General features: G+C 41.0%; 1 protein-coding gene across 11 annotated transcripts in view; it reads right to left on the reverse strand.

The window, feature by feature from the left end:
- cobl (cordon-bleu WH2 repeat protein) overlaps positions 1–24,953 on the reverse strand; it is a 374,039-nt gene that overhangs the window by 192,208 nt on the left and 156,878 nt on the right. For 10 of the 11 annotated variants that reach the window (XM_043690114.2, XM_043690115.2, XM_043690116.2 and 7 more), the window contains one exon: positions 18,214–18,308. In XM_043690114.2, coding sequence (XP_043546049.2) covers positions 18,214–18,308 — 95 coding nt within the window. Of the gene's footprint in view, positions 1–18,213; positions 18,309–20,099; positions 20,121–24,953 lie in introns of those variants that run through there. The other variant, XM_087987213.1, reaches the window with a different exon arrangement.

A 24,953-nucleotide genomic window follows, 5' to 3' on the forward strand; every position in this document is an offset into this window, starting at 1 on the left:
CAACTCCTCAGCCACACATTCATCTGTCCTATCCTCCTATTTCTGCTTTCATTAACATATAGCACCAGGAGGTGAGGTACTGGAAGACTGGAGGTTGGCTAATGTGGTGCCACTATTTAAGAAAGGCGGTAAAGAGAAGCCAGGGAAGGATAGACTGGTGAGCCTGATGTCAGTGGTGTGGAAAAGCAAGGACTGATCGGGGATAATCAACATGGCATTGTGCATGAGAATCCGTGTCTCACTAACTTGCTTGAACTTTCTGAAGGAGTGACAAGATTAATTAAGTCATAATGGTAGACATTATCTATATGAACTTCAGCAAGTAGTTCGACAAGGTTCTGTATGGTCAGCAAGGTCAGATCACATGGAATCCATGGGGAGCAATTTTTGCATGGATACAAAATTGGCTTGTAGGTAAGAAACAGAGGGTGGTGGTAGAGGGAAATATTTTGGAGTGGAGGCCTGTGTGTAATGATGTGCTGCAAGGGTCATCTGGGTCTCTGCTTTTCGTCATGACTTGGATATGAATAAACAAGATATCGTTAATAAGTTTGTGGATGACACCAATATTGGTGGTGTAGTGGACAGTAAAGAAGGTTATCTCAGAGTATAATGGGACATTGATCAGATGGGCCAATGGCCGAGGAATGGCAGATGGAGTTTAATTTAGATAATTGTGAGGTTTTACGTTTTGGTAAGGCAAACCAGGGGCTTAATCAGTTAATGTTAGGGCCAATATGTAACCTTTAGTCAATATTAAAATACACTACCTGGTCATTATGGCATTGCATTTTGTGGTAGTTTGTTGCAACAAAATTAGCTACCACATTTTCTAATTACAATAGCGATGGAATTCAAATTCTGATAAAGTTATTTAAATGTTGACTGGTGAAAGAAGTACTATGCAAATGCCATGTTATTCATGCTTTCATATCATTCAGAACTTTACATTCTTCCTAAACTGCATGAAGTACAAAGCACTGTTGAAGGAACACAAAGTATAGTTTTCTACAGTGTTTTAGTGTAGAGCTTTTGCTTTGTGTGGGATTGGTTTTATCCACAAAGGTGTGCAGTTCTTCCAGCATCTATATTTTCATTAGTAATTTTACATTAATACAATTCTTGTACACAGAAATAAAATTTAAAGTTTGTTTCCACTCTTGATACTTGGAATTACAGCTTGTTGAGTGCTTGTTGTGAAACATTCCACTCTTACTGCTCTTATTAAGTTTAAAATAAGGTTTGACTGCAGGGAAAGTGCCTGTGCTGATGGAGATCAAAACACTCCTCTCTATTGTGTTCCTAACTGCACACTGTTCACAATTATCTGAGAATGATTATTGGCTAGCAAAAGCCTTTCATCATTGATAACTAGTCCCTAGTCCATAGACCAATCAAGTTCTGATTACCACACAGTTGGATTTGTACCCCTCGGTTTTAAGTCATCTGCAACCACTTCAATTACTACTTGTTCAAACAGTAGTTTATACAGTGTTTGCCAATAAGTGGAAGGTTATTTGTTTTTACAAACATGCAACAATCTTCTAAATGCTGGTTTTAAAACAATTCTTTCTCATTTCAGTACACAATTTTAAAAAGCACAAAAAGGACACAACCTTAACAGAACAAACACTAATTTTGCTAAGCAATCCAAAAGATGATGACTTGCATATCGATATTGCTACACTTGAGGACCTCCTACCTAATTTCCTATATTTTCTCTGTAGAACCTCATCCCTTTCTCTTTCCAGGTCACTGGAACTAACGTGTACAATGACCTTACACTTGCCACTCTCCCCTTGAAAATATTCTGCACCTCTCCGAGACATCCCTCCTGGCACCAGGAGGAAGTGCGGTCTACAGACGCTGGAGAGTCAGAGTCGAAAAGTGTGGCAGTGGAAAAACAGAGCAGGTCAGGCAACATCCTCTTCGACCCTGGCACCAGAGCGCCATTCTGATATCTCACTGTTAGCCACAGAAACGTCTGTCTATGCTCCTGACTAGATAGTCCCCTATCACAACCAATCATTGGAAATGACAGACCCCTCATTACAGTTCAGCCAGTCTTGGTACCAGAAACCTGGCTGTCAATGCCCCTGAGAGGCCATCATCTCCAATATTATCCAAAACAATATATCGCTTTGAGATGGGAATAACCACAGGAGACTCCTGCACTACGTGCCTACCTCTCCTACTTTGCCTCGTGATAACCCATCGACCTAACCGTTTTTCTACCTTCATGAAACTGCCATCCATCACACTCTCTGGATCCTGTAAATTCCTCACTGCCTCTAAATGCCACTTCAACCAATTCGTGAGATCCAACATTCACATCCAAACACAGACATAATCATCCAGAACACTGAAATCTCCCTAATTTTTCACATCCTACAAGAACATATCACTGCACTAAAAGCATAAAATGAAAATACATGTTTCAAATCTTCCAAGTACCATTTACCTGTGTTTGGTCCATATCCCTCGAAACTTTTCCTATCAATTAATTGTCCAAATGTCTTTTAAAGGCCTCTACCACTTACACATGTATTCTATCTAACCTATTTCACCCCAAAGGAAGAATCAGTGTATTTTCTACTTTCCCTAAACAAGGGCACGTCAAAATAATGTTAGCTAACATTATACTCTAATTATAATCAATTTCCTCAGGTGCATTAGTTCAGGGAGATTGTATCTTCCAAATCTCGCATATTTCCTGCCTTACTTCACTCACAATTGTTGAATGCCTTCATCTGCAAATTTGACAATGATTTACTCACAAACATTCTGATGCCTACCACTAAGCCGAAAGTTGATTCAAAATTCTACAGTTTGAATAATCTCTTTTGGAACTCTTCTGCCTGCATCACACCCTATGACACTCAAATATCTTGATCAATTCCTGTCATGATGATATCCCAATGACCAGAGACCTCTGCATCGGCTATAACTCCAGTCAGTGAAGATTTCCTTTGTCCTGCGTTGACTTTCTTGGTTCCATACTCAGTCAAATGCAAATTTAACATCGACAGCAGCTGCTCTATTTTCCTCTAAATGTTTGCATTATTTAAAAATAAAAAAGGTGGCACCAACATGGTTAGTAATGTTTAGGCTCGTTGCATTCCAGGCCAGCAGAATGCTTTTCTCTATGTATTTTATGTCTTCTTCTTTTACTTTTCTCTGTTCATCTTCGAGGCCAGAACAGTGTCGGTGAGACGGTAGCTATAGCATTGGCAGTGTAGATCGGGACTCCTAGCAATGGTGGTGGTGCCCAGAGCCTGGATTCTTGGCCACATTAAGCCGAGTACCTGGACTCTTGATGGCAGCAGTGCCTGGAGCAGGGACTCCTGGCTGCAGTAGGCCTGGGGCCTGGACTCTTGGCAGTGTTGGTACCCAGAGCAGAGACTCTGGTGGCAGTAGGTTTGCAGCCTGGACTCTTGGTGGTGTCAGACAGTAGTAGAGTGCATTGGTGTCAGCATTAATGTTCCTGGAGCAGTCTGAAATGCCTTCCAGAGAACTTGCAGAAGTCCTGGAGCCATGTGTGAGGCCCAAGTTGAACAGAAGATGTACTCTTATTTAAGTTATGTATTTTTATTCTTTTTGTGGCTCAAAATGGCACCAGATTGTTGTGACAAAACACTTTTCACTATATCTTCAAGATTTATGTGATAAAAAAAAAAATAATTAATTAATCCATTCATTCATTCAATGTCGAAATTAAGATTGTAAGTCTACTTTTTCTGATGAAACACAATCTAAGCATTGGTGAGTAACTTACTTGTAAATTGTAAATTGGATAACGTCAGTAAAACGACTGGTAAGGTGGTAATTGTTTTACTCAAATTTATTCTGCTCTTTCATGGACAAGACATAGCTAGGTGAGGTTCCATCACATCAGATGAGTGTCAGTGTTACACCTGTACTAGAACAGCCTTGTTAAGAAGTGAGTTAATTCTGTCATAGCACAACAAACGTCCGTTTGAGAAGAGGATAAAATGTCCCAAAATGCTTGAAGCAGTTCCAACTTAAAAATATCCATACCCAGCCATACATAAACTAAAAAGAAGTTGCTAGAAATTTAATGGAGCTGCTTACCAGTATGAACAACAGAGCCCCAATGAATCTCGATGGCTGCTTTCAGGTAATTTGAACTTCATTATGATTCAAGGCTTCAGCATAATTCATTCTACTTTGTTTGTGAGTTTATTGACGATAGCTGGTAGCCTCTACAGATACATCTGTTATCACTTAAAATGGACTAATATTCAGATGTAGCTAGATATTTATCATAATAATTATCATTCTCTGACATCATTGTTCACCTTTCTGAAACAAAAGTAAACTTTGCCAGGACCAAATAAAGAGCTAAACTCCAAAAGAAATAAAAGCATCATGCCACTGATTTGGTAGCACCATGCAAAAGAACACAACATGCATCGTGCCATTGGCAACATGCAACTGCTAACTATAACAAAGGGAACGTCTATGAGACATACCCCTTTTTATTGAAGAAAGTAATAGCCTAATTTCAATTTTCTTTTAGTTCTGAAACAAATGAAATTTCTGCGAACTAGATAACCTCAAGTTGAGCTTCTAGCCCTGAGAGGCCTCTCCTGGGATGTCAATTACAGATAATATTTATAAAGGTACTAAAGCAGTTCCATTTAAAACAGAAGAAGGTACATACGGTACCATGACATCTGTTTCAAAACTTGTTCAAGATACTCCCTGAATAATCTGACTTGAAGTAACTGTACAGCAAGTTTGGTTACTTCGATTTTTAAGGCACCTTGAGATTGCAGGCTGGATATTTCATATTTTTGACAGGGCGGCATATATAATAAGATGGGTGCCAAGTCCATTACCAACTCACACTCAAGCTCACTCATAGATATTTTCTAATCAATCTGTTCAGAGATGTTATTATATATTCTGGAGGAGGTGAGACTTGAACCTGAGCCTCCTGGTAGGAACACAAAGTAGGGTGCTGAAATCGGCAATCCACCCACTGTACAGAAATAAACACTTAAGGGCCAATTGAGCTCCTTAAAAACTCATGCGATGTTACTACCATACCCACATCATCATACAGTTGGCATGGGCAGGCTGGCATGAGTTTTTAATAAGTGGAGCAAGGATGTGTGGTATTATCTTCAAAGCATCCCAATATACTTTGGAGGGACCCCACTTTCCCAGAAGACAGGACCCTCCATTCCTTCCTCCCCACATGGACTTTAAAGTCTATGTCTCCAGATTTTGCTCCCTTCCTCAAGAGCACCAAACACTCCTTGCCCAATGGCATCTCCATCTCTGGGTATGGGGATCCAAAGTGCCTTTGTCTCAAGAATTCCCACTGCTCACAGTGTCCATGGTTGAGTTCTGGTGCTGCTGGACTGCTGGAGCTGCCAGTCGATTAGAACTGGCCAGGAACTAAAGAGGGCATGACAACTGCCGCTGAAAGAGAGAAGTTCCACTCCCGAACAACTTATCCCATGTATAGCACGGACAGGCTTTTTCTCAGCCTGTCAGCTGGCTGCTGATTTTCCTTATGGTGGGGTGAGCTATTTACTCCCAACCAGCCTTGTAAATCTCTGCCATGTATCTCCTTTCCTATTTTCCTTTTGGTATTAAAAGTGATTGAATTATGGGTATTATTATTTACGTGGTATTATTATTTACTTTTCAAAACTACTAATGTTAATTCCTCCTCCAAAATACCCAATCTGAATGACAAATAGAGCTAATCAAGATAACAATGACACCTTCTGTAACTATAATCAAGGCCTCAAAGTCATGGGTAACCTCTATCGCACCATCCTTCTCTGGTAACTCCCTTGGAAGATAGAGAACTCTGACATCCATCCAATTGTGACTATCCTCACTTGGTGTCAGTCTTACTAATCTAAATCACAGAGCATCTCCAATGATAGCTCTGAATCATTATTACGGAATTTCATTAAGAACAATCCATTCGTGCTGACATGAAGTCAACTTCAAATGTACACTGATTTAATAGCTCCAAATGGTATCTGCTACACTTCTCCTAACTCCTCCATTAGCGTTGTGCTATGACTTTTTGTCTAATAACCAGTCTTGCTAAGTCAATTGTTAACTTTAGATCTGAGACTGATTTTTATTATATAATTGTATTAAGAGTTTTGGGGGAAAAGCAGGTACATGGACTTGTATGACAGATCAACTGGAGCTAAACTGATGACAATCAGGGACTTCAACTTTTTTTCTGAATACACACAAGTGTCATGACCTTTCTCTAGCACCTTGGGTTTGTATGAATTTAGTGATGTCCTGTAAAATTGGAAACACTGCCATTTTCGATCATGTGGCAGTGGACTTGGAGGTTGAGATTAAGGGCAACAGAATAGGTTCCTGGCATTGGCGAATGGATCCTTTTATTCTCAAAGACAGTAAGTTTGTTGAGTACTTTCTCCAATTCAGAACTTTAACTTTTAGATCTGGTCTATCCTTTTCCATCACTATTGTAAAACTAATAGAATTATGGTCACTGGCCCCGAAGTGCTCTCCCACTGACACCTCAGTCACCTGCCCTGCCTTATTTCCCAAGAGTAGGTCAAGGTTTGCACCTTCTCTAGTAGGTACATACACAAACTGAATCAGAAAGTTTCTTTGTACACACTTAACAAATTCCTCTTCATCCAAACCCTTAACACTACGGCAATCCCACTCTATGTTTCGAAAGTTAAAATCCCCTATTATAACCACCCTATTATAACTGAGATAACTGAGATCTTCTTACAAATTTGTTTCTCAATTTCCCTGACTAATAGGGCGGTCATAGAGTCATAGAGATGTACAGCATGGAAACAGACCTTTCGGTCCAACCCGTCAATGCCGACCAGATATCCCAACCCAATCTAGTCCCACCTGCCAGCAACCGGCCCATATCCCTCCAAACCCTTCCTATTCATATACCCATCCAAATGCCTCTTAAATGTTAAAATTGTACCAGCCTCCGCCACTTCCTCTGGCAGCTCATTCCATACACGTACCACCCTCTGTCCCTTAGGTTTCTTTATATCTTTCCCCTCTCACCCTAAACCTATGCCCTCTAGTTCTGGACTCCCCCACCCCAGGGAAAATACTTTGCCTATTTATTCTATCCATGCCACTCATAATTTTGTAAACCTCTATAAGGTCACTCCTCAGCCTCCGACGCTCCAGGGAAAACAGCCCCAGCCTGTTCAGCCTCTCCCAGTACCTCAGATCCTCCAACCCTGGCAACATCCTTGTAAATCTTTTCTGAACAATTTCAAGTTTCACAACATCATTCCGATAGGAAGGAGACCAGAATTGCACGCAATATTCCAACAGTGGCCTAACCAATGTCCTGAACAGCCGCAACATGACCTCTCAACTCCTGTACTCAATACCCTGACCAAGAAAGGAAAGCATACCAAACACCTTCTTCACTATCCTATCTACCTGCAACTCCACTTTCAAGGAGCTATGAACCTGCACTCTAAGGTCTCTTTGTTCAGCAACACTCTCTAGGACCTTACCATTAAGTGTATAAGTCCTGCTAAGATTTGCTTTCCCAAAATGCAGCACCTCGCATTGGCACTTCTCAGCACATTGGCCCATCTGGTCCAGATCCTGTTGTAATCTGAGGTAACCCTCTTCACTGTCCACTATACCTCCAATTTTGGTGTCATCTGCAAACTTACTAACTGTACCTCTTATGCTCGCATCCAAATCGTTTAGGTAAATGACAAAACGTAGAGGGCCCAGCACCGATCCTTGTGGCACTCCACTGATGACAGGCCTCCAGTCTGAAAAACAACCCTCCACCATCACTCTCTGTCTTCTACCTTTGAGCCAGTTCTGTATCCAAATGGCTAGTTCTACCTGTATTCCATGAGATCTAACCTTGCTAACCAGTCTCCCATAGGGAACCTTGTCGAATGCCTTACTGAAGTCCATATAGATCTCATCTATTGCTCTACCCTCATCAATCTTCTTTGTTACTTCTTCAAAAAACACAATCAAGTTTGTGAGACATAATTTCCCACGCACAAAGCCATGTTGACTATCCCAAATCAGTCCTTGCCTTTCCAAGTACACGTACATTCTGTCCCTCAGGATTCCCTCCAACAACTTGCCCACCACCAAGGTCAGGCTCACCGGTCTATCGTTCCCTTGTTTGTCTTTACCACCCTTCTTAACCAGTGACACCACGTTTGCCAACCTCCAATCTTCCGGCACCTCACCTGTGACTATTGATGATAGAAATATCTCAGCAAGAGGCCCAGCAATCACTTCTCTAGCTTCCCACAGAGTTCTCTTCCCACAGGGTCTATAACACAATCCCAATAATTCCTATAAGCATGGCATTCCAACCGGAACTATATCAATAAACACATTGAGTTCGACTCCATTTACCACCCCTGAGAAAAAGCATAGAAAATGACATCACCGCCGGAAATGACATCACCAACCCAAAGAAACACAAACATATAAATAGAAAGCAGGTATCATCAACAGTGCTTCGCCCTGAGGCCCAAAAACGAAACATTTGGAAATGAACCTTCCAGCTCAGAGAGCAAACCTACATCTAGAACCTCAACCTGAGCTACAAATCTTCTCAAACCTTGCTAAGACCTATTGGCATAATACGCTAAAAATGGCCCAAAAATGGGAAATGAATGCCATCTGATAGAGTGCCACCTGTGAACAGCTGTACTTCCTGCACAAATGCCTAAGGAAACAGGTACTACCTAAATGTCTTAAATAGAAACCTCCCCTTACACCCCACTAGCCAAACGAATAGCAGAGCAAAACAGCCACAGAATGCTTAGAGAAATGATTAATGATGCCCACAACAGACTCCGAAAATACAACTGGGAAATTTTGCACCAAAAATCTTTACTCACTCGTGCAACAGACCATGAATGAACTGACACAGTACAACAAGACATAGATATTAGACAGCAACAAACACAGAAAATGAAAAAACTAGACCTGCAGAAAAAAACTAGACAAACTTACACAAAGTAACAACACTGACAACACAGAAGCATGGATAAAAAACGTATCCGACTGACCCTTAACAGACACTGAAAAACCCGTCTTTGTAAGAGGATCAAAGTACAACTGCCAGGATGCGGACAAGAAAGATTTCTTAGCAGCATTAGAAACAACACTAAAAGACAACCAACTCATAGAAGAAACCCAGGAAAATATCAGACAGGTAGTCATGCCCAACATTAAGCAGAAAAAAGAAAGGAAATACAATAAATACACAAGAAAGGAAAGCATAGGAAAGACTAAAAGAAAACATTGTTATCCTCCCTGCAGACAAAGGACGCTTGACAGTCAAGTCATTCTAAATTGAAGAGATTACATTGAAAAAGCGAACACACTACTTACAGAAACCAACACTTACCAACAGGTAGCGATAGACCCGGCCCCACAACTAGAGAACCGAATCACAGCCCAACTCAAAAAACTTAAGAAATCCAGAGAAATAAATAACACCGACTTCCAAAAAATAAAACCAGACGGATCCAACACACCACGCTTCTACGGATTACCCAACATTCACAAACCAGGAGCCCCCTTCAGACCTTGCTACCTGGAACACCAACTTACAGACTGGCCAGGGAGCTACACCAAAGACTAAAACACTTAGTAGAAGACTCACGCCACTCCATCCACTCCACCCAAGAATTCCTGAAGACTATCAAAGACACTAAGATAGAAGATGATGAAATAATGGTCTCCTTTGATGTAACAGCCTTGTTAACATCAATCAACATTAACCTGGCCAAGGAAACACTGACTACACTATTAGAAGACCCAAAGACACAAACACCAAACACCACTAACTTCGTCAGCAAGGACAGTATCTTCAAGCTACTGGACCTATGCCTTATCACACACTTAATCTCCAACAACAAAACCTATAGACAAACCAAAGAAACACCAATGGGATCTCTGATATCAGGGTTCTTAGCAGAGGCAGTAATGCAGAGACTCAAACAAACAGCTCCGCCAACCATCCAACCCAAATTTTGGGTCCACTATGTGCATGACACCTTTGCCATCAATAAACGAAACAAGTTAGAGGAAACCTTCAAGACCGTCAATAATACCCTTCCTGGCATAAAATTCACTAAAGAGGAGGAAAACAACAACAAACTGCCATTCCTAGATGTCACAGTAGAGCGAATGGGGAACTTCAAACCAACGTCTACAGGAAAACAACACATACGGACCAAATATTAAACTACAGATGCAATCATCCCAACATCCACAAACGAAGCTACATCAGAACATTATTTCAATGAGCCAACATACACTGCACAGAGGAACTACATAGAGCAAAGGAAAATCACCTTTACCATGTATTCAAAAAGAATGGGTACTCAATGAACACAGTCCACCGATTTCTCAGCGACAAACCCAAACACATCCAGAAACCCTAGTCACTCTCCCCTACAAAGACATCTCGGAAATGACTGCCAGATTACTCAGACCCCTTGGCATCATGGTAGTCCACAAACCCACCAACACACTAAATAGCAGCTAATGAACTTGAAAGACCCTGTACAGACAACAAGTAAAACTAATGTCATTTACAAAATACCATGCAAGAACTGTAACAAACACTTCATTGGACAAACAGGCAGAAATCTAGCCACCAAGATACATGAACATCAACTAGCCACAAAACGACATGACCCTCTCTCACTAGTATCCTTACATACAGATGAGGAAGGACACCACTTCGACTGGGACAACACATCCATCTTAGGACAAGCCAAACAGAGACACGCATGAGAATTCTTCCAAGCATGACATTCCAACCGGAACTCCATCAACAAACACATCCAGTTTGCCCCGATCTACCATCCACTGAGAAAAAGAACAAGAAATGACATCACCACAGGAAAGGACATCACCACAGAAAATAACATCGGTAACCCAAAGAAACCCAAACATATAAGTAGAAAGCAGGAATTATCATTAGTGCTTCGCTGAAGGCCCATTGAAGGATGTTATCTAATAGGGTGACAAAAGGTCTGAAAATGAACCTTCCAGCTCAGCGAGCAAACCTACATTCAGAACCTCAACCTGAGCTACAAATCTTCTCAAAACCTGCTAATCTCAATAAGGTGATCATCCCTTTCTTATTTCTCATTTCCGTGCAAATAACATCCCTGGATGTATTTCCAGGAATATCCTCCCTCAGCACAGCTATAATGCTATCTCTGATCAAAAACGCCACTCCTCCTCCTCTCTTGCCTCCCTTTCTGTCCTTCCTGTAGCATTTGTATCCTGGAACATTAAGCTGCCAGTCCTGTACATCTCTGAGCCATGTTTCTGTAATTGCTATGATATCTCAGTCTCATGTTCCTACACATGCCCTGACTTAATCTGCCTTCCCTGTTCGGTCTACTGCATTGAAATAAATAGTTACATTTATCAGTCCTACCTTGTTCTCTGCATTGTCCCTGTCTGCCTTGACTGTTTGACTCACTTCTGTTCTCAACTGTACCAGTCTCATATTGACCTCTTTCCTCACTATCTCCCTGGGTCCCACCCCCCCAACTTACTAGTGTAAATCCTCCTGAACAGCTCTACCAAATCTCCCTGCCAGTATATTAGTCCCCTTCCAGTTTAGGTGCAATCCGTCCTTCTTGTACAGGTCACTTCTACCCCAAAAGAGATTCCAATGATCCAAAAATGTGAATCCTTCTCCCATACACCAGTTCCTCAGCCATATATTCATCTGCTCTATCCTCCTATTCCTGCCCTCACTAGCTCGTAGCACCGGAAGTAATCCAGATATTACTAAACTCGAGGACCTCTTTTTTAAATTCCTGCCTAACTCTCTGTAATCTCCCTTCAGAATCTCAACCCTTTCCCTTCCTATGTCATTGGTTCCAATGTGTACAATGACCTCCTGCTGGCCCCTCTCCCCCTTGAGAAAATTCTGCACCCTCTCAAGATATCTTTGATCTTGGCACCAGGGAAGCAACACACCATTCTGATTTTTCGTTGCTGGCCACAGAAACATCTGTCTGTGCCTCGGACTCGAGAGTCCCCAAACACAATCGATCACTTGGAATCTGACGTACCTCTCATTACATTAGACCCAGTCTCAATACCAGAAACTTGGCTGTTCATGCTACATTCTCCTGAGAATCCATCACCCCCTACTTTTTCCAATGGGGTTATTTGAAATGGGGATAGCCACGGAAGACTCCTGCACTACCTACCTACCTCTCTTACCTTTCCTGGAGTTAACCCATCTATGTGACTGTATCTGAGACTTTCCCCCCTTTCTATAACTGCCATCCATCACATCCCCTTGCTCTTGTAAATTCCTCAAGGCCTCTAACTGCCTCTGCAACTGATCCATTCAATCTGATATGATTCGCAACCAATGGCATTTGTTGCAGATATTATCCTCAGTAACCCATAAACTCTCCTTAAACTCCCACATCCGACAAGAAGAGCTATCACTCTACTAAGGACCATTTTTGCTTCTTTAAATCTACAGACCTAAAAAATAGCACTGTCTTATTCCTCTCCAAAACCCTGCTCCAGGTTAAATTACTAATTATGGCTTATATTATTAAGTTTAATCAAGAGACATAGCTCAATAAAACATATAGTCAAGAAAGAACCCACTCTACTCACTACTGCAGACTAATTTTAAGGCCACGCTTCAAATCCACTTATCTGCTTTTGTGCTGTGTCCTCTCCCAAACAGGTTCCTCCAAGATCAGTTGCGCATTTCACTGTTTTTTAGTTTTCCCAGACGCACTCCGATGTTCAGCGATACACGAATCCAACAGCAAAGGCAGTAACTGCTAACTCTGTCAATTAGCAATGTGGATTTCTTTCTCTCTCTCTCTCTTGCATTGACCTCACCATTGTTTCCTTTGTCTGCTCTTCTCCCTTTTAAAAGTGCTATTGTTTTGACTTTTTTTTCTCCAACACCTAAAATACCTCAAAAAGGAGCAGCTATTAAAGCCAGACATTTTCCCATCCTCCATCTTGGATTACCCAGAATCCTGTATTAATATAGTTGGCTCTTTCTTTGGGATATAAGATCAATTTTGCAAAGTTAAAGGCTATGTCTGTGAGAAATATGTCTTCAGGGAATATCTGATATCAAAGGTGAATTACGATTCCCCTTTAAATGGTCATGGGGGAGTGTTTTCTTACACTTAGGTATTTTTGTTACACCCACCTTTGATCAATTATTTCAGGCTAACTTTGTTCACTTCCTTGACAAGATTAGAAAAGACCTTCAAAGATGAGAGGCCCTTCCAATCTCTTGGTTAGGTCGAATAACCCTTATCAAAATGAATGTCCTTCCTCGTCTGTTATATCCCATGCAAATGCTGCCCCTGATGTTTCACAGGCAAACATTGCAAAGACTAACTGGTTGGATTAGTTATTTTATTTGACGCCACAGGCGGCCCCTCATTAAGTTTGCCAAATCACAGTTATCCCAAGTGTTGGGGGAGTAGACTTTCTAGATATTAAGAGATACCAACTAAGCTCCCTTCTGTCCTTCGTGAGCAACTGAGCTTGTGAGGACCCAAGATCAAAATGATTGGAGATCGAGGCCTCACAGGCAAAGTGCCCCCTTACTCGTCTGTAGTTTGTGGATAAGATGAGAAACATTATGGAATACTGTAGGAATCCATTATTAATACCGTCAAAGCATGGAGAGCAATGCGACAGAGTGAAGGCAGTTTAACTAAAACCTCCTTTCTTACCCCTATAGTTGGTACGCCAGGATTCCAGCCAGGGATAATGGATCCTGGATTCAAACTGTGGGCAACTAGGAGAATGTCCAGTTTGGAAGACTTGTTTGAGGTGGAGGTCATGATGTCCTTCGACCAAATGAGCCGCAAGTATGTATTGCCCAGCAGAGATCTTTTTTGTTACTTTCAGTTTAGGGACTTGCGCTTTTGACCAACCTATATAGGTCTGACACAAAGAGGAGAGTGCTTTATGCCAGAAGTACTCTCTCAGTTAATACTCTCTACCACTACTGGGGTGCAGAGCCTCGAATGACATTGAGCGACTATGTGAGGTCTGGAAGCAAGAGTTGGGAGTGAAAATCTCCTCAGAGACTTGGAAGGACATCTGTAACAGAACACACGCCATGCAGTTGAAGGTTCTTCATAGGGTTCATTTGGCCCCAGTTTTGCAAAATTCAAAAAGGGAGCATCTCTAATCTTCCCCCCAAGTGCAAATTAAGCATAGGTACCCCCTCATTGTTTGTGGTCATGCCACAAGCTTTGCAAGTACTGGAGCGCTGTGGCAGGAGTAACAGAGAGGTCTTGGGGACTAAAGTGAAGGTAGACCCAGTCTCTCTTCTCTTGTGCTTGCCGAATATTTCTTCCTCAGATGGGAAGAGCTATTTAACATTCTCACTTATTGTCTGAGGAAGAACATATTGATGAGCTGGATATCGGAGAACCCTCCGGGCCTGTTGGGATGGCGTAAGTTAATTGTGGAACACAAACCTTTGGATTTCCTCATAAATATAGTGCACCATAAAACATGACGTTTTTATAAGACATGACAGCCCTTTTTGAATTTCCTCGACGCAGACTTGTCTGCCATTTTAATTAGGGCATTTGTTTAGTGAGCCTTGTGCCCTGGGAGGAAGAATCCCAATTAGATATGGGTGTAATAACTAATGCTCCTGAAAGTTTGGACCTTCAATGTGGTTGCACTGCGTGGCGCTATTTATTTATTTATAGATTTGTGGTGAGTGTAGTTTTGATTTGTTTGTACAGTAGAGTAGTAGTTAGTTCACTGTAATAATTGTTATATTTATGTAATTTTACAATTTTGTAAAGAAAAACACTTTTCAATAAAAATAAATAAAAGTGATGGCGACTGAAAGACAGAGCAATCTTAAGGGAATATATAACTGTTTCCCTTCCTACATTCCCTGTTTCCTTTACAATAATGAAACTCCATTGCTTTGTCACAGATTCTATTCCACTTCTCTGTTAGATTGAAAGACATTCTACATAATCACATCCATCTTGGGCTGAATTTCCAACCTCATTTCCTCACTATCACATAAATTGCTTCTTTCCCTGTCCTCAACTCCGCCTTCTGTCAATCTCTGCTAAAACTTTCATTCCTTCATTTGTGATCTGCAGAGGCAACTCCTTCAGTATTCTACTGACCAGCTGACACATTTCATCATTTGTAAATTTCAGCTCATACAAAATTCTTCTACCCGTATGTTGTTCTTCTCATCCACCACTCTTGTTCATTCTGACATTCATAAGAACACAAGAAACTGCCATTGAGCCTTGTGTGCCATTCAATATCAACATGGCTCATATTCTGTCTCAACTCTGTTTTTCTGCCACACCCTCCAAGTCCCTTGATTCTGAGAGATCAAAAATCTATCAATCTCAGCCTAGAACATATTAACAATGTGGCATCCATAGCTCTCTTTGGAATAGATAGTTCCAATAATTCATAATCCTTTGTGTCGAGAAACTTCTTCTCATTTCAATCCTAAATAATCAATCTCCTAACTTGAAAATGGGTGCTTTATTGTAAGAATTTGTGTCTTGTCCTAGATTCCTATCCAGACAAAATAATCTCTCAGTATCTACCCTGTCAAGTCCCTTCAGCATCCACATATTTCAAATAGATCACCACCTCAACTTTCTAAATACAGAATATAGGCCTAACAGGCTCAACCCCTCAGTTTCTAGTTCTCCAAGTCTGCAAATTTAAGATTCTGAATCTCAAGGTTAAGTCCCTTCATGAACTTTCCACTTGCCATCTCTAAATTTATCATGCATTCCCCTCTCATTGTAGCGGAACATTCTGTTATGCTATTAGCCTATGCAATCAGCCATCTCAATTTGAGAAACCAGAAATCCATGCTCAAGCCACTTTAGCTTTGCAATTCATTAGTGTACTTCAAAAAAACCCACTAAAACCCAATTTCAAAAAAAAATTTGGTTACCCTTCCTATGAACAAATTAACAATATGGTAATGATATTTGTTCTTGTCTGGTTATGTCTCTGTGACTGTTTAAAACGGTTAGGTCTCATGGAATACAGGGAGAACTAACCATTTGGATACAGAACTGGCTCAGAGATAGAAGACAGAGGGTGGTGGTGGAGGATTGTTTTTCAGACTGAGGGCCTGTGACCAATAGTGTGCCATAAGGATCGGTGCTGGGTCCACTACTTTTCATCATTGGATGACAGCATAAGAGATATAGGTAATAAGTTTGCAGATGACACCAAAATTGGATGTGTAGTGAACAGTGAAGAACGTTACTTAGATTACAACAGGATCTTGACCAGATGGGCCAATAGGCTGAGGAGTAGCAGATGGAGTTTAATTTAGATAAATGTGAGGTGCTGCATTTTGGGAAAGCAAATCTTAGCAGGACTTCTCCTCCTACCTTTTATCTTAGCACTTTCCTCATTCCTGAAGAAGGGCTTATGCCCGAAACGTCGATTCTCCTGTTCCTTGGATGCTGCCTGACCTGCTGCGCTTTTCCAGCAACACATTTTCAGCTCGGATCTCCAGCATCTGCAGCCCTCACTTTCTCTCGAAGATTATACACTTAATGGTAAGGTCCGAGTGAGTGTTGCTGAACAAAGAGACCTTGGAGCGCAGGTTCATAGCTCCGTGAAAGTAGAGTCGCAGGTAAATCGGATAGTGAAGAAGGCATTTGGTATACTTTCCTTTATTGATCAGAGTATTGAGTACAGGAGTTGGGAGGTCATGTTGCAGCTGTACAGGACATTGGTTAGACCACTGTTGGAATATTGCATGCAATTCTGGTCTCCTTCCTATCAGAAAGATGTTGTGAAACTTGAAAGGGTTCAGAAACGATTTACAAGGATATTGCCAGGTTTGGAGGATTTGAGCTAATAGGGAGAGGATGAATAGGCTGGGGCTGTTTTCCCCTGGAGCGCCGGAGGCTGAGGGGTGACCTTATAGAGGTTTATAAAATCATGAGGGTCATGGATAGGATAAATAAACAAAGTCCTTTCCTTGGGATAGGAGAGTCCAGAACTAGAGGGCATAGGTTTAGGGTGAGAGGGGAAAGATATAAAAGAGACCTACGGGGCAACTTTTTCACGCAGAGGGCGGTATGTGCATGGAATGAGCTGCCAGAGCAAGTGGTGGAGGCTGGTACAATTGCAACATTTAAAAGGCATCTGGTTGGGTATATGAATAGGAAGGGATATGGGACAGATGCTGGCAGGCAGGACTAGATTGGGTTGGGACATCTGGTCAGCATGGACAAGTTTGGACCGAAGGGTCTGTTTCCGTGCTGTACATTTCTGTGACTCTATGACTGTATAAGTGTATTGACAGAAGACGGTCCTTCTCATTTCAATCTAAATTGGCACCTCTTAATTCTAAGACTATGTCTTCTTGTCCTCAACTCTCCAATGAGGGGAAAAGTTCTCTCAGAATTTACACTGTCAAGCCCCTTAATGATCCTAGATATTTCAATGAGATCATCTCTCATTCTTCTAAATTCCAATGAGTAGAGTGCCTCTGTTTAACCTTTGCTCGTAAGGCAAACCTTCCATACTGGGAAATAGCAACGTGAACTCTCTCCGAATGCCTTCAACAAAATATTTTCTTCAATAAGGTGACCAAAACTGCTCACAGTACTCCAATAGTAGTCTCACCAATATGTTGTAGAATTGTAGTAAGACATCCCTACTCTTATATTCCAACCCCCTTGAAAGATGACCAACACAGACCTGCTTCCACAAATGAGATTGATTGGATATGGGAGAAAAAACAAAGGATGCAGGTTGTGAAGAAAATAAATGTAGGATTACTCCTGGCATCCAATTGAAATTTGAAGTATCTATAACGATTAGATATGTAAGATTGCTTTTGGAACTCTCTTTAAGTGGATAAATTATAGCAGCAATTAGTGTTACTCTGAATAACCTATCATTATCCAATAGTCACCTTGAATACTTCTCAGTATGAATTGCTGTCATTGTATTCTGGTCACTTCAATGCTGACAAGGATCATTTTGTCTGATAAGTAGGAGAACAGTAGCATGGGTTTATTATTGAACAAAATCAAGAATGTATTTTAAATAAATGTTTTCAAGATAGGATAAACAGTTGAAGAACATTTTACAGAGAAACAGAATGGCAGAGTTTAAAAAAGTCATACTTACTTTTGTTTTCTTTTTGCCAATTTTGAAAAAGTCCAATAGCCCTTTTTCTTCCTTTTCATTCATGCCAGTGAGTATTGAAGCACTTTGACTCAACTCTGTAAAAATAAACGTCAATTAAATTCTGCTTTCTATAAATAGTTAAAATGTACTTATGGAGAGAAAAGTTTCCAATTGTCCAGTACCTTATTGCAGTTCTTATACATGCAGTTATGAATAATATTTCACATTCAATCGTCAAACAATGCACAGAAACATTTGAATCTATGCAGGCTTTGATAATTTAAAGTGACATGTTGTGTGAATTGGAAAACAGACTGTAAGCTTTGTTCTTATTTGAAATTTGCTTCTGTTTCAGAAACCCTCATCTAAAATCTATTATAAAAGAAAGAACCAACATTCTCACTAAAGGCTAAATTTACTTATTTAGTACTGGACAAGGAGGAGGCAGGACTGACTGAGAAAACAAGCAATGTCAATCTTTTTCATTCCCTCTGTAACATGGGAATTGAATATGCAGAGGGTCGTAACATTGAGATTCTTTATTCTACTGGCATCAGGTTATTATAAACATGAGAGGAAATTAAGGTTAAACAAGGTGTATTTACAGTATTTACTTGGAATGAAGTCTGTGGTTTATACTATCCATCTGCTCTTTCTTCCCATCAGCACATCTTCTCCTATGGACACCCATGTTTCCACAAAGGGTCCATTTGATTGCTCCAGCTACACTCCCTCACTGTGATCATTTGCTGCTGGAGGTCACCTCACTCGACATCCTCCCTCACCATCACCACCTGCTATTCTGTTACACACGACACAACTAATTTTAGGTGGGAAGCAGAAGGTGATGTTCAAATGGCGCTTTTGTCAATGGAAGCTTCTGTTCACTGGCATATGAAAGAGTTCGGTGCTGATTCCTTGTTGTTTATTATGTACATAATAATCTAGATAGGAATGTGGGAGGTATGATCAGTACATTTGCAGATGCCACGAAAATTGGTGGTATGGTAAATAGCGAGGAGGAAACCCTTAAACCACAGATTGATATGTATGGGTTGAACAGCAACTGGAATTTAGTCCTAAAAAATGTGAAGTAATCCATTTTAGGAGAACTATCAAGGCAAAGGAGTTCACATTGAATGGCAACATCCTAGGAAGTCCACAGGATCAGAGGGACCTTGCTGTGTATGGCATATGGGATACTTACCTTTATTTGTCAAGGCAGTGAATACAAGAGCAAGGTGGTAATGATGGAGCTGTATATAACATTATGTTGGCACAGCTGGAGTACCAAGTGTAGTTATGGTCACCACATTATAAAATGGATCTGATTACATGACAGGGTGCAGAGGAGATTCACCAGGATGTTGCCTGACCGACAGCAATTCAGCTATGAAGAGATAAGATGGTCTAAGATTGTTTTCCTTCAAGCACAGAAGGCTAAGGTGGGATCTGAGTAAGGTATACCAAACTCTAAGGGGCATAGACCAGGTAGTTAGGGAAAAAACTTTCCCCTTATTGGAGGGGTCAACAACCAGCAGCCTTGTTAATATAAAAAGCAGGAGGTTTAGAGGAGATTTGCGAAAACATTTTTCACACAGAGGGTGATGGGTATCTGGAACTTACTACCTAAAAGTGAAGTAGAGGTGGAATCTTCAAGGTATTTAAGAAATATTTAGATGAATGCTTGAAACGCCATAGCTTTCAAGGCTACATGCCAAGTGCTGGAAAATGGCATTAGAATGGATGGATGTTTGAACACTGGCACAGACACAATGGCGGAAGGGTCTCTTTCTGTGCTTTAAAAACTCTATGACCTTTCTCCTTGAAACATGCCATCCCAACAAATACATGAGACACACAGTGACTATTTGCTAAGCACTTACATGTTTACCAGGTTCAATAACACCATGATGGCTAGTATGTTTGAGTCCACAGTAGTGGTAGTGTTCTCTTCTTGTATCGCCTATCTGGATAAATGACAAGGGTTGAGGTGATATCCAGCCTAAGTTTAAGAAAACCTTCTCAGTCTCTTTGGGCTCCAGGAGCCACATTATCAGCTGAAGTTGTTGCTTCAGTTTCCACCTCCAACCCGCCAGGCCTGTGCAGTTTTCCAGGGTAACAGTAGGCCTCCCCACAACGGATCAACCGCTTAGACTCAAAACACAACAGTCACGCTCAGATTTCTTACCACCATACAACTCCACTCACACAAGAAATCACTCACCAACACTTCAGGTTGTACAATGCCCTGAGTAAGCGCTTGTTCTCCTGAACCAGAACCAACTCCTCTCTCTCAGGCTACCCTCTTGCTACCAATTCAACAACATAAGTGTGATCACCAGTGTCCAGAACTTTGGTGACTCCATCATGTTCAGGGTCCAACACATCCTGTATCTTATTTCGACCCCTGATATTCCAATTTTAGAATAATACCCTTGCATTGATTGGAAGGGCAGTCCTATCAAACTTGCAATTGCTCAATGCTTTTCTTCTTACTGCTTCCTTCTCTGTCCTCTTGTATACCAATATGAATGCCTGGATCAGCCAAATGTGATGCTTGGCTATTCACCTATTTTCCTCCTTCAGAAAATGTGGTGAGGTCAAGAAGATGTTCCACAGAATCTTATCCAAGGAGGGGTAGTGTGGAGGAGAGTCCATGAATGAGTTTGAGCTGCTATTATAAGCATAAATCAGCTCTTGAAAGCTCTCAGGCTACTTTTGTTTACTCTTAGAAGGTAAGGTGCGCAGACAGTCATGCAGAGCATGGTTGAATCATTCACACTATCTGTTACCCTCTGGATGATATGGTGATATGGGTGCTGTGGCTCTTAGAAAGGCCAAAGACTTTGTAAAGTTCCTGTAGGATCTAGTTCTTAAAGTTGCACCTCCAATCACTATGAATCTGACATGAACACCAAAATGGACAATTCAATCACTCACTAACCCTTTGGTTATAATTGAGGACTTTTTATCACTGGTGGGAATGGCCTATGTGATCTTGAATATCAAGCCAAAGATGAGTATATCATCCAAATATACAAGAAAGGACAGGAAACTAATTTATTCATCACACATATAAAGGTAGTGGGGCATTAAAGAACCCCAACAGCATTCTTGTGCATTTACAACGTCCCATGGTGCTTGATTGGAATGCCATTTCTTTAGTTTCTTGTTCAATGATGGGTAGCTTATAACCATGGGTTAAATTGAGACTGCATAAATATTTTGTACCTTTGAGAACTTGCAATTCTTCCTCAATCCTAGGTCAAGACTAAGTATAATTATGAGTCTCCACAGTGAGTGCCTGGTAATTGACACAGATCTTCAGTTTTCCATCTTTTGACTACAATGAGGAGGAGTATGGCTCTCGGATGATACCTCACTCCAAAGCTGTATGAGCTGATGAGGGAAGGTCCACCCTTCCTAAGTCCACCCCAAGGTTAATAAGTTCACCATCTTCCAACAACTTCTTAAAACTGGTTCACCCATCACTTCCACACCAAGGTTTTCCAGCTTGCAACCATTTACAAAATCACAATCCAATACAGCTTGCTCCTTCAACGCCCAAATACATACTGGCAGTGGTCACTTCTGGTGCTGCCATTCTCCCAGTACTGGACAGCTGCTGGGTTCTGACTGGCCAACAACTCTCTGAAATAAAAACAAAAAATGCTGGAGAAACTTAGCAGGTTTGCCAGCATCTGTAGAAAAGGAAATAAAGTTAACATTTCAAGACCAATATGATTCTCTTCAGAACTACCTAAGGTGGAAATTATTGTCTTTGAGGCACAGAAGATGCACTTCCATTATATTAAGATCAATTACGGCTAGAATACATTTGTTTCTTTGCCGTGGAAGGCAACCTATTAGAAAGAAGGCTGGGAATACACTGTCCTGTAAATTTCAGCCCTGTGTTCTGTTATTGACACACAATTGTGGTTCACCTAAGTGATTTGTCGGAGTATGGCCACTTAGCTCACAATAATAATCTCTCCCAAAACCAGTCATAAATGAGCCACCCCTCCTCACATCCTCCCTGTACCAAAATACACATGGAGAGCCTCCAGGGTCTCACCAAACACAGCAAGTGCTGATAAATGGCAGAAAGTGGTCTTTAATCAAGCACTTGATTAATATAATTAGCCACCAGGTAGACAGCCACGTTGCTGATGTTCCTGCCCTACGAATATACCATTGCAGTCAGGACACATCAGAATTCCCTCTTCAGTGCTTTCACTTCTATTTTACCTTACAGCTCATCTTTGTAGAGACCTAGTAAAAGTCAGTGCAGATTTTGCAGATATTCTTTGTTTTACCAGTAGGTACACTCCTTGAAGGCTTCGTTTCATCACCTTTCATCGTTAAAAATCCCAAGCTTCTCTATTGTTGCCTTATAGTTCACTTTACAGACAAGAGTCATTAACCTCTTGGCTCACTGGCACTTCCAACCTTTGAAGACTTCTGAATGTAAATGGAAGCAGTCTTGAAGTTGCAAACTGACAATGACTCTGCTCAACTTGAACATTATATCATCTTGCATGTACAAACTGTTCAACTGTACAGTTTAGCTTCCTATTTGTTTAGTACATTGTTGCTGCCCACTGAACTGTTACCATTTCTAGCTTTCTTCAACTTCAACCCTGGTAATTTCAATCATATTAAATGCATGTTGCCAATTTATGTCTCTCAATGTGCACAAAATTTATACCTATACCCCAAAAAAATTAATCTGCGATAGGCTTTTCCACAGATTCATTTTCAGTTGTCTAAGATTCCAATGCACTTCTCCATTCATTCACTTCATGATTTTAACCGGACTGTATCTAGCTCTAAATCTAGGTCATGAATATAAAGTAAAAACAGTAGACTTGTTGACACTGATCACTGGTATAGAATGATGTTCCTAGCACAGACACTACCTACCGCTTCTTTCTGATCAGGCAATCTGTCAATCCATTTTCAGAATCTCCACGGATTCCGAGCAAATGAATTTGTGTTGGAAATCCAGAATTATCACATTGCAAGAGTTCTGGCTCTCTAAAGGTTGAAGATTTATCACACAGGCCAGATCTCTGTTGAGGTTATTTGACCACAATCAACTCACTTACAGTAGACAATTTCAAGATGGCCTCTTCCTCGGGAGCTTCTTACTGAGCATCTGTATCCTTGGCTTCTCTGGATATTGGAATTTTATGACACACCTCCCCTGACTGCAAGGAGACGGCAGGGGTGTATTGTAAAATACAGTCTGGCTTTACCAATTCTTACCTGTTTTTTCTGACTTTCCAAAGGGTTAGTTGATGTGTTGAACAGCCCTTGGACCAACTGAGCCCCTTAAGTGGCCACTTAATGGTCACTTGACTATCTCATGTTACCCCCACTGCTATTTTAACCAAAACAGGAAGAGGTATTTGTAAAATGGTTAACCCAATGGCTTTACCAGATGAGCTAGTGTCAGGAAATGATCCTCACTTGTTGGCCTGTGATCAGAGAGGCTACCTGTCAGTGGTCCTGCAGAGTGCTGAAAAGTTGTAGCCCAGGTTGGAGGGGCCGTCAGGTAGTTGTTAACTGACCAGTTAAGGGACAAGCACAGGCAGTACAGAAAGTTGTGCCATGTGTCTTCCTACCACAAACTTATTAGCACCGAAGTGAAAGAGTATCCAATATCAGTCGCAATGACAGTCCACCTCATTTTCAAGACCTCCCACCTCTTTCTTTGCCTTCAGGGTCTGGAAAATTCCACCCATAATCACTGACATTTTGTTCTCTGTCTTGCATTAAAATATTCCATACAACAGAGGGGAGAGACAGATGACAGACAACCACCAAAGATCAAGAAATGCCACTGAGGATCCATGGCAACTGTCAGCTTTTGATAACCAACCATATGGTGTGGTGTCGAATTGTATTCAATACCATTTCTGTGAAGCACCTTGGGACATTTAACTACTTTGAACATTCCATATAAACAAAAGTTGTTGTTGTTGTTAATCAGGATACATTACAGAGAGGACTGAGATGGAGCACAAGACTGCAACAACAGAGGAGTTCAAGGATTTGTTTGTTTTAGGAGAAAGGTAATGACAGCAGTGTTGCAAGGCAATAGAGGCAATATCAGTGGAGACAGAGTCATTAAGATGTGAGATTAGGGTAAGGACAGTGGGGCATGTTAAATAAAGCTTGGATTACTATAGTTGGAAAAAGAAAGGAAACAGCAGAGGCAGCTGGACAAATGGCCTCAAACTTGATGACAAAGAAGTTCATGAGCTCCTTAATTGTTCAAGGTAGAAGAGACAGGGAAGGTAAGCTGCGAGCTGGAAAAGATCATTTTCAGCACAGTTTTGGTTTAGTGTCATACACCCTTAACAATAGTAAATTATTTTGCATTATCTTGCAAGATTACAAAATCATAAGAATTTAATGTGAGCATTGTATTAAAACTCTTGAGTTAATGTGAGTAAAACTAATGTAAGTTATCATTCCTTTTCACATCCAGTAACAGTCATCAAGTTTTTGATTTTCACAATGGGAGACTTATTCTAGATCTGTGTCATTACGATGAGTCAAAACCCCAAAGGGCTTATGGAGATATTGGGCTTTTAATTTCAGCATGAGTTTTTTTTTAATAAGAGGACAATCTTGCAGAGTGCAGTGTGGGCCCAAGAAATGTCATTCCTGAAGAAGGGCTTATGTCCGAAACGTCGATTCTCCTGTTCCTTTGATGCTACCTGACCTGC

Source organism: Chiloscyllium plagiosum, unplaced genomic scaffold (genome assembly GCF_037043375.1).
Source record: "Chiloscyllium plagiosum isolate Xiang-an unplaced genomic scaffold, Cpla_swu_hap1 HiC_scaffold_5, whole genome shotgun sequence".
In the NCBI taxonomy this organism is placed as follows: Eukaryota; Metazoa; Chordata; class Chondrichthyes; order Orectolobiformes; family Hemiscylliidae; genus Chiloscyllium; species Chiloscyllium plagiosum.